Genomic DNA, 11,080 nt, shown 5'->3' with positions numbered 1-11,080 from the left:
TTCAATCTGGTCTCATCTTTGCTGCAGAGACATGCATTTGTTACACCCCCCCACCTCCCCCCGCCTGCCTGGGATTCCTTAAATACATAAACCATTCATAACGCTGACAGACTTTGCCTTCTACAGGCTTCCGGTTATCTCAGAAGGGAGCGAGCCGAGGTTGAAAGCACAAACAGAGAAGCTGGTGCGTGTCCGTGTGTCTACGTCGTGTATGCATGCATATGTGGAAGTGAGTCAGGGGCCGAGCTGCAGAAAGAAAGACCCAATTAGAAAATAAAAGCCAAGAGCTAACTTTGTTTTTTAAAAATAAATTGGTGTTAATCAGTCTAATTTAAAAAAAATGTAAGCCCAGTCTAAAGTTTAGACGAGTCTTAATCTGTTTCCATAGCTGGATACCTGGTTATGTTCATGTTATGCTCTGTGTTTAGTCACGGGGAAGAAAAAGGCTGCAGAAAGTTGACAACCGGTGGCCAAGACCTCGTTAACACAAGCAGGAACACAGGAAAACGGCTTGTCTTGGCTTTAATGGAAACCAGATCATGCAAAAGAACCAAAAAAACAAAAAAAACAAAAAAAACAAGAACATTTGAGTGCTCAGTACCCCGGAGCGACATAATATCCACAGCCATAAAGAGTGCTGTACAGGAGGCCGCCGTGCGTGTCCCATCCCTCACACATCAACACTGCACACTAGTCAGAAGTACATTAGCTCATGTCTACTTTCAAGCGTAAATCAATAGTGCTCAGCCCTTAGGCACCTAGTTACAGAATGACACTAAAAAGCAGTTTGACAACAAGTTAAAAACTCTAAAACATTAGAACATTTCAAGATATCGAGCATTTTTCGTCTTTACAGGGGCTCTATCGGCAGGATAGGCCCTACGAAAGCGCAAAATCTGGCACCTTTGAATCGGTTAATCCTGGCTATTTTACATCTTTTTATCTTACATCCTTCACTTACCTCAAAAACAAAGAAGAACAAAACACAAAAGTGAAATCAGACTATTAGTACAACTTCTGTGGGTTCAGGCACGTAAAGAGTAGAAAGGAAAGAGGGGCTTTGATGAGTAGAAAACAGTCACATTTGGAGGAGGAGAAACATTCTGGATGTAAATGCACTGGTTGGTGATGGACGGTGATCAGACGCTTCAACAGCTGTCAATCAAAGATCTGGGTGATTCACAGGAGTGCAAACAAACTGGGAAGTGTGTAGCTGCGTGGTGAACGGCACCTTCCCGCACTTCTAAAAGTGCCCTAAAAGGACGGCGCTAAGAGACAGTAAGGCTGAGTTTGAAGTGACAGCGAGGACAACTCTCTCCTTCCTCTATAAATCTTTCCCACTTAACGATGACCTAACGCATACAGATGACGCATAAAGCTCTATTTACTATCCGCCAGACCTCCTCCTGCTCCGCGTGACTTTCCAGCCGACTCACCGTTGGGGGAACGTGAGAGGAGAGCGGCTGCAGTGAGAGCGTATGACCATAATAAGACTCCGGTGGTCAAATTTTCAAATCTTAAGGCCGTCCTCATGGCGAATGAGCAATTAAATAGTGATTGTAGCAATATGTAATGGACTGGAGAGCGATTGAAATGCGACATAAAGCAAATCAAAGATAGTCAAGAGCTTGAGGAAAGCATTAGGTTTTTGTCGACTAAATGAACTGTAAGACTAATGGATTTCAATCAACCTAGCGTTCTGCTTATTTAACGAGAAACAAAAGAGGAGAAAAACATTGGTTTTGTACCCATGCTCCATGTTTAACTGCTGCCAAAATGAAAAGGAAAAAAACTAAGAATGGAAACACAACAGACATCCTGCCTGAATTTGATCCTCTTTTCTCAGCTGTATTAATTCAGTTTAGTCTCACTTGACCGCTCAGTGAAAACAACAGCAAAGCAAACATCAAAAGGATGCATGACAGGGAGAAAGTACAGTATAAAAAAAAAAAAACAGAATAATGCAGTCAAAAGTGCTCAAATAAGGAGTGTTATCATTTTTTTCTCTTTTTTTTCCATCTTATGAGGCAGACCTTTTTTTTTTTCTTGTTTTTTGTTTCTAACTGTGTCCTCTAGGATCGGGTTTCAGGGGAGAGGAGAGTGGGTATGTGGAGGGAAAAAAAAAAAAAAAAAAAAAAAAAAAAAGCAGCGAAGGAGGAAGTGAAAGATCGAGACCGACGGACGGCTCCGTCAGGTGCTGCGGAGGGTTCGGCTCCCGCTGCAGTGACGTAGCTTCTTGACCCCTCCCTCAGCTCCTGCTGGCCATCCATCTACGAATCTTAATTTCCTCCTCAGCAGCCGAGAACGGAGGTCTAACCCAGGCTGGTGATGTTGGCCCTGCCACCGGGAGGCGCCACGATGCGCTGGGTGTTCCGGCGAGGAATGTTGTCATCAATCTGAGCACCTGTACGGGCAAATGGAAAGTCGGCTATTATTTACACTCTGAAGAAACACAGAGTGATATTTCAGGTTTCAAGGGGTTTATTTGGTCAATTTTCTAACTGGCTCACTGGTTTATTATACCAGAAAGATCCTGGAAGTTTTGAGAAAGCAACACCATGTAACCGAGGTCTGAGTGTAATTAATCGACCCGGTATCAAACCAAAGCAGCCGTCAGTCTACTAGAGGAAAATGTGTCAGTGTCATGTTTTCCCTCCCCTTGGTGTGAAAGGTGAGGCACCAAAAAAACAAATAGTTAAGTTTAGGAAAAGATCATTGTTTGGGTTAAAAGAAGTCATTTTTACATAGGTAGCATCAGATACGTCATGCAAGTTAAATGCAAATAAATTCACATTCACTCTTTGTACTCAAATGACGCCCTGGCATTAAAAACAAGCTGCTCATACACGAGTCTACTTTTCATGCCAAAGCGTCACAGTGTGTAGTACACACTGGGCTGAATGAATGAAACTAAACTGAACGATGTGTAGCAAGCTAACATTTAAACAAAATGACATAACACATTTGACCTCATAAGCATAACCACATTTAAAGAGTTCAACGTCAAATTATTTTTCAACATCCTGCACTACAGTTGTGTTGTCACAGAATTGTGTGCCTCTGTCGTTCAGCTTCTACCAGCTCTGTTCAGAGTGTTTGTATGTGACCAAGAAGACCGGGCTGGTGAAAGACACCCTGATGTCCCGGACGTGTGGAGTGGGCTATACAATACGGGAACAGACCAAAGAAATCGCATTGGAGTCTGATGTGCGGTTAAAAAAAAAAATCATTGCTGGTTAACTGAAGACACCCAACGATGGACTCTGCATAGATTTCACGTTACTACATCAAGAAAAGATCCATTTGTTTACAGTGACCGTTCAAACGGATTGAATTTGGTGCAATATTTCCCGTACACATGATGTCGTAGCTGGGCCTTTTGAAAAATGCCATGAAGGGCAGTCTTCATGTGTTCGTTTCCAACTTGAGGTTTTTTGTTTTTTTAAATGGTGAACTCCATAAATTGAACGATTATGGCATTAATATAGCCGAACAATTCTCCTTGATGAGTTTGTTCATTATAATACAATCGTGACAAAAACAGGAGTACCAACGCAGCGCTGGTTCTGGACTGATGGTTGTTTGACTGACCTGATAGGCTGAAGCCGGACTGGTGCAGGTTACGGACGGGCTGGTTGGGCTGCTTGGCAGGTGAGGTCTTGGCAGAGGAGGCAGGGGTCATGGTTTTAGGAGTGACTGACACCTCACAGACGGGACCGTCATACAGGCCCCTGGGGACACCCCTCAGCTCGGCCAGCTGCATTGTGGGAAAAAAAAGACACAACAGTTGTGACGGAGAAAACTAACAAGGAAGTACTTCCGAAAGGTGGAGCCAATTCCCCAACAAGCTGTAGCATAATCATTGATGATTAGAAAAACAAAACAAATTGCAACAAATAAAAACGCTGGGCGTGGGGACCAGCTTTAATGTCAAACTGAAATGCAATTTTTGAGTCTTAGCCTTTCAAATGATGGACAAAATACCCTTTCCATCAACAAGGTTTGGCTGTTCAATGGACAGTGAATCAGCTACAAGGACTAAACGCAGCGAGAGAGGAGTCCTGTACCCTGCTGCGAGCTTTTATCCTCTTGTAGACGTAGTCAGGGAAGGGTTTGCGGGCCACGTAACGTCCCGACCCCTCCGTGGCATGGAGGGTCCCCTCCTCCAGGACGATCTTCCCCTGACTGATCACCACCAGAGGACCACCGCGCACCTCTGTGCCTTCGAAGATGTTGTACTCCACAGCCTGTGGGAGGAGGACAGCAAGAATGTCACATCACTGCTTATTTGTTCCTTATTAAAGACTATAACGACTCCACATTTTTTAGAACGTAAGAGGACTCTACTCTTAATAATAACAAAGTACAGTTCAAATTCAGTTGACGTGCTACACATGCCAGAACACTTAGTTACACGGTAAGAATAATACAGAAGAGAAGCGTTATGAGCTCTCACATTTTGCGTAAATGAACGATTGTAAAGTGCATTTTGGAGTTGAAAGACAGTTTATTCTCTCGTTGCTGTTTCTGAGGTAGTATAATCAATGTTCCTGTGGTGGTAAGTGTACATACAAGGGTCAACGATGTATATTAACTCAATAAAGCCAAAAACATAATCCTGCAATTTTAGAAAGGTTGTTCTAGAATACTCATCTAAAGTGCAATTGTCTCACTTCAGTCACAACAAATTTCTGCAAATATTTCCCAATAAAAGCCTTGTTATGAAAAGAAGGGTTTCTTTCAACTGAAACACCTAAGGGGCTTTTAATTTGAAATGGATACAGGAAGTATGGAGTATGTATTAACAGAATAATGCAGTAAATTTAACGGGGCAAACAGTAGAGGATCAAAACGGGGCTTCGAGGTGAGATTGTGATTCAATCAATACACCTTAAATGTCAATATGACAACTTTGAACATTCTGTCTTTACATGCTGCTGTAGTGGAAAACTTTCCCCTTGTGCGATCGAGATAAGAGATAAAATACGATAAGATAATTCTTTATTAGTCCCGCAGTGGGGAAATGTAAAGGGTTACAGCAGCATAGTAGACAGTGCAAACCTTACAAACAAGAGTAAAAACAACATAGTACAAAAAAAACTATGTAGCAAAATAAGTAATAAGAAATAAGTGATACAGTAATAAGTAAGTACAGTGCAAATCCACAATAACTAAATATGACTAGACAAATATGGTTTATACAAGCAGAATAATGTTTGAATTGCACGGTGTATTGTATACAATACAATACAATGCAGCCTGACAGCAGCAGGAAGGAAGGACCTGCGGTACTTCTCCTTCACACACCGGGGGTGAATCAACCGGTGGCTGAAGGAGCTGCTCAGAGCTGCCAGGGCGTCCCGCATGGGGTGGGGGGTGTTGTCCATCAGGGATGATAGCTTAGCCATCATCCTCCTGTCTCCCACCACCCCCACCGTATCCAGTGGACACCCCAGCACACTGCTGGCCTTCTTAATGAGCTTGTTCAGTCTCTTCCTGTCAGCCGCTTCCTGGCTTTGTAATCTCACACAAAAACTTGTCACGGTTCTGTGAAAAAAAAATCTCAGTAGAGATCTCAGAGAAATTTCTCAGTAAACCTACAGTCACGTTCAACATGTGTGACATATTTAGAATTATTCACATCCAATATTTAATTTTTTCAAAGAGCTGGGCTTATCCAGAAAAATTAAATTGTGCGATGTATCTATGCGTAAAGCTAATGAGAGCTTGAAGAACATTTATTTCTGACTTTTATTTTGCTGTCTCTTGACTGGGAAGATCTCTCACCGTGATCTCTGGCACGGTACTGTCCGTCTGACATTTTTAAAGCTACACGAGTCTGGAGATTTTTGTGCTTTTAGATTTGAAGCAGTTTAAAGTTCTTGCCCAACAGCCAACACCTGTGTTCCTGCGATGTTTTATTACGGCTCGTTGTAACTACAAACACTAGCCCCGATATGGTAAATCACAGCAGAAAAACCATCAAAGCAGAGACACATGATTCAAGAGTGATTCATCATCTCCACCTGCTTTCCCTCTATCATGAGATGAGCATGATGTAACCCCCTGTAAAGCTCATGCCCCTTCACATCACAGATTTATGAAAATCTTTATCTGAAAAGCTGCCAGAGCGATGTTGATGGACTCACGCATGATGCATCCATGTAGAATTGCCAGAATGTGTGGATTATAGTGCACTTCTGAAAGGGGCTTAACTGATTTAACTCGCAGTTTTCAAAGTGTTCCCTCTGGCTTAATACTAATAACGAAACCGAGGCTAATCGTCGGGAGGGGGGCACGGAGGCAATCAGATCTCAGGCCAGAGGAGGAAGAAGTCGGGGCGTTGGGGTGGTTTCAGTGGCTGTGTGAGGACAGGGAGGGTGTGGAGGTTGCTCTGTGACCAGTTTGGAAACCTTATGACTGCTCTCTCCTAAAAGCTACCGGAGCTAAGGCTGAGGTCATGGCAATCTGGCAGAATCTGAGAGCCTGAAATGAGATCACCACTAGGCTGGACTATCCTATGACACACACACACACACACACACACACGCACACACGCTCCAAATGAGCAATTTCTCCCATGAACATTAGCCCGTGATTTTCTGACCAAGCAGGATAAAAAGAAACCAAAAAACATGACGGGATTGAAATACACAAGAAAATACACAGCTTTCGTCTCTCCGTCTTTCTGACACACACACACACACACACACACACACACACACGCACACGCACACGCGCGCGCACACGCACACACACACACACACACACACACACACACACACACACACACACGCGCACACGCACACACACACACACACACACACACACACACACACACACAGTGATCGGCCTGTTAACAATCAGAAAAGATGTGTTCCAGTTCTCTGGCAGATTTTAAGAATGACATCACTCCCCTGACGCTGTGAGGCCCACACCCTGTTCAGCAGTCAGACGGCCGTAAAACCAGAGTCAGCCTATACGACAAAGAAGTGGACTAACAAGATCATTTCTTGGCTATCATCAAATACATGAACTGAATTCTTGTTAATTACATTTATTACATACTAGAAGGTCTTCGTGTTTGGCATGAATAGTAAGATGTATTTTATGTAGACACACTGGCTCAATTTTTTTTTTAAGCACGACTTACTTTTTAATCTGACTTTTATTTTGAATTTTAAAGCCACTGCACATAGAAGGCTTTAACATTTGAAGACGAGAGGCCGTCCTTGTATGAAGGTGTTAAAATGACCAGTTATGTATGAGTGAAGGTCGTACCGAGTTGTGGCTCTTAGCGGAGATGATCTTCGTGAAGTCTGGGTCCCAGAGCACCAGATCAGCGTCTGAACCCACGGCGATGCGGCCCTTGCGAGGGTAAAGGTTGAAGATCTTGGCAGCGTTGGTGCTGGTCACGGCCACAAACTGGTTCTCGTCCATCTTACCCGTCACCTGAGATGAATCAGAGCGGAGAGAGTGAGAATAATATAAATGTCACTGTCCTCCTTCCTTTTGGTTCCTGTTTCCATCTTCTTTTTGCCATTCATTTTCCTGCGTGTTAATTCAAACATTCTTGCACAACTGTGTATTTCACTCTTACATGAATTCGTTGTGCATTTGCCCCTCCCCCCCACACCCCCCCCACCCCCATTTTACACCCCTGTCCCACATTCCTTTTTACATGGCAGATCATTGTGTCCCCTTTTGTTTCTGTCCACTCTAACACAATAGGTAAATGCAGGCTAATCTGAAGGGACTTTTTCCCACTAATCAAACGCATGTAAGTGTACATTGACGATGCACATGGATTGCATCAGTTGCGCAGAGCTTCTCTAACCACTGTCCCATGCCAAAATTGTATGGCATGTTAAGCACCCATGACGGACTGCAGGGTTGGTATGTATGAGCTCATCTAATTTCTGCTTCATACGCATCCCTCATTCAGTTTAGAAAAATGTAATATAGCTTTTGATACATTCATATATACCACCTTCCCACCTTGTTTGCTAATGGTTTGGAGTCCCAGCCCATTTCATGTAGGCTGTCATTATTTGTCTTCCTTGAAATGTTCCAAAACAGCACGTTTTCTTAAAAAATGAATAAATAAAGAAATGATTTTGCTTAAATCTCAAAAGTTACTATTAAGAAGGATGCTGGTAAATGCTCATTTGTTTGTCTAATGATGTTACTCCCTGTAGAACTAAGGGGCCAAAGAAAATTGTTTGCACAATCACAATTATGTTACGCAGCAGACACACACGCGCACACTTTTTGACGGATGGATGATTGGACGGACGGACGGACGGACGGACGGATGGACGGATAGACACACATACCACACACTTGTCCCAGATGATAGACATCCTCTCTTCGGTGCCATTGACGCCCTCAGGAATCAAGCTGAAGTCATCTTTGCCCACAGCACGCTGGGCGGTGTTGAAGGGACAGTGTGCACTTCCTGTCACCTGCAGGTCACCACTATGTAGAAATTTAAAAAGTTAACTGGGTTGTGTTAACTGCAATGCTCAGACAAAAAGTATTGCCCCCATACCATTGTTTTGCTGCGTCTCCACTTTGAATGTTGGGATCGTCTCTTACCAGGAGAGCAGGGAGTTGAGATAGTCTGGTGTGGTGGGGTCGGTGCTCAGGGGAGGGGACGTGACGTAGGCGGCTGCTTTGGCCCAGTTCTTGCTCCAGTAGTGTGAACCGTCTGTTCCCAGGCTTGCAGTGATTGGCTCTCCGTACACCACAGTGCCTGAAAGCCCAGTCACACTATAACATCAGGTCCTACATTTTGGTTGTTTTACTGGCATTACTTTAAAATATACTGCAGGAATAAACTTGAATGTTATTTTGTAATTATTATAATTGTAATTCAAAAAAAAAAATTCAAATAAGGGGTCAAATCTAATTGTGAAATACTGCAATGTCATTCAAACTGTACAAGAAATGAAGATTACATTCGCGTAAGATCAGAATAATGTTTGTTTTAGCCTCCTACCCTTCTTCCTGGCTTGAGCGATGACATCAGCAGCGCTCTTGCTCATCACCTTGGTGATGTACAGAGGGCAGTTGGTCTGATTGGCCACAGTCACAGAGCGGTTAACAGCCTCTGCTTCCACCTGGACAACAATAACGTTTTCTTTTAAGAGATAGGGCAAGTAAAAATGCAGAAAACATGAGACCTGCTTCATGTTTTTCTCCCAACTGACCACCACATTTCCATCATTTCACTCTTCTGCCTAACAATATTTTCTCCACTGCTGTTCAGTGTTCACAGTCTCATGCCAAAACCCATGTGTCATAAGTATCACATGACAATTCAAAACTTTGAGGAAGGAGTTAATGCGGAGACATAAAAGATGATTACCTCTCAGAATTTGAGGAAAGTTATAGAAAAGAAACTATGAATAAAAGAAACATCAAGATAACAGTACCAAAGAAAGGCTCCGGACTGGAACACATGAGCAGGACCACATTTCATCTGTCCTGGCATGTCTGTCTCACCTGTTGCACCCTTATCTTTAACATCACTTGCTCAGGTCGTTTAAACAGCAGCTTTGAGCAGTTACTATAGGTCCTGACTGGCTTTTAGAGCCGACAGGGTTTTCTCAGTGACCCCCCCACCCCCTCCAGATCAGGACATCAACATCACTATCAGTATTCAAATCTCAACTGAAAACACATTTATTCTCGCCGGTATATTTCATTCTAATTTCATGTTTACAGTTTTATAGTGTCTTCTCGTGTTTATCTTCAGGTGCTTTTGCTTAAAATTGGTTTGAAGTTTGTTTTCATTTTGTTTTTTAATCCTCAATTTAATGGCGTAATTTGTTTTAATGCTGTTTTTTTTAATTCACTCTGACGTAGTGTAGCAAGTTTGTTACCTTTGGACTCTGTTTCCACTCTTTCAGATAAGCTACTTTAACCAGCTGCTAACTGCAGCTTCTTATTTAAAACACAGATGCGTATCGGATATCAATGTCCTCATCCAACTCATGGCATGAATAAATGCATTTCATAAAATGTTGGACAATTCCTTTAAGTGTGTTGCTGTTTTATTTATTTCCTTGAAGTCTGTTCTTCGTCCATAGCAACACAAATATGGTAAAACGCTTAAGACGGACTTCTTTTGACAAATGAAATGACAAACGAAATGTTCAAAGAAGGAAAGCTGTGGATTCTTCAACTTGTCTGTAATTTATTTTGGATCATGCTGCCTTTTGGGTAATTTTTTTTTTTGTCCTCGTTATGCCTCATTTGCCAGAGGGTCCTCATAAGCTTTCAATGAAATCATAAAAAATGATGTATCACGATCCAGATTTGATTTACTCGATTCTTCCCCCTGTGCAGTGAGAAATCAGTATTTTACATTGCCTTAGGAACGAGATGATAATTACAAAAAGGGAAAAAAAAAAATAACAGGAAACACAACTTCTAGCAGTATAACGCAGGTTGTTTGTATTAATTCTTAGAGCAGCTGCCTGGACATAAATCTCAAATTTGCTTCTGCATCTCATGTTCATAAGTAACAACCTTGATTTATGTAGGAAGGATGAGCTCTTATCTACATCGGCTGTAGGGCAGGATTATTCACATTAATCATGTGAAAGGTGAGCGTGTAGAGGATGTTCAGGTGTTTGCCAAGCTTCACTGTAAAACTGTCAGACACAAGCAGCTGTGCAGGGCGAGATAGGCCGCATCCTCTCATAACAGGGATACAAAGTCAAAGCAACATTTCACCTCCTCGGGATGGCTCAACGCGTGTCCTTCAGGCCCGGTGATCCCCTGCTCCAGGATCTTGCGCTGCTCCTAAACACACACACACACACACACACACACACACAGACAAATCACCATGGGAAACGCGAGATGTTGAGTCATGCACAGGTTTGCGCACATGTTCCTCATAAGCAGCCTTGGCAGAGCATGAAGAGCCAAGCGTGGCCATGACCTTCGTGAAGATTCATCCTCATCTGTTGGCTATTAGGAGGTCAGCGCTGAACATTTTGTGGAGAAAATGATGTGTCACAGCTTTTGTGCTCAACCAGCAGAGCCTTGAGACACAGATTAGGGCTTT

The 11,080-nt window shown here is 42.8% G+C and overlaps 1 protein-coding gene across 3 annotated transcripts in view; it reads right to left on the bottom strand.

Annotated features, from left to right (window-relative positions):
- Positions 1–505: 505 nt before the first annotated feature.
- The window catches only part of dpysl2b (dihydropyrimidinase like 2b), a 28,794-nt gene continuing 18,219 nt past the window's right edge, over positions 506–11,080 (bottom strand). For all 3 annotated transcript variants that reach the window (XM_069161825.1, XM_069161834.1, XM_069161844.1), the window contains 8 exons: positions 10,744–10,812; positions 9,002–9,122; positions 8,599–8,755; positions 8,337–8,478; positions 7,282–7,452; positions 4,068–4,247; positions 3,592–3,757; positions 506–2,404 (listed from right to left, as the gene is read on the bottom strand). In XM_069161825.1, the coding sequence (XP_069017926.1) occupies positions 2,313–2,404; positions 3,592–3,757; positions 4,068–4,247; positions 7,282–7,452; positions 8,337–8,478; positions 8,599–8,755; positions 9,002–9,122; positions 10,744–10,812 (1,098 nt within the window). In that variant the 3' untranslated portion in view covers positions 506–2,312. The remainder of the gene's footprint in view (positions 2,405–3,591; positions 3,758–4,067; positions 4,248–7,281; positions 7,453–8,336; positions 8,479–8,598; positions 8,756–9,001; positions 9,123–10,743; positions 10,813–11,080) is intronic.

Source organism: Embiotoca jacksoni, unplaced genomic scaffold (assembly GCF_022577435.1).
Source record: "Embiotoca jacksoni isolate LCO1_2020_lvr unplaced genomic scaffold, fEmbJac1.0.p SCAF_10, whole genome shotgun sequence".
Taxonomy (NCBI): Eukaryota; Metazoa; Chordata; class Actinopteri; family Embiotocidae; genus Embiotoca; species Embiotoca jacksoni.
This window is presented reverse-complemented; position numbering and strand designations above follow the sequence as displayed.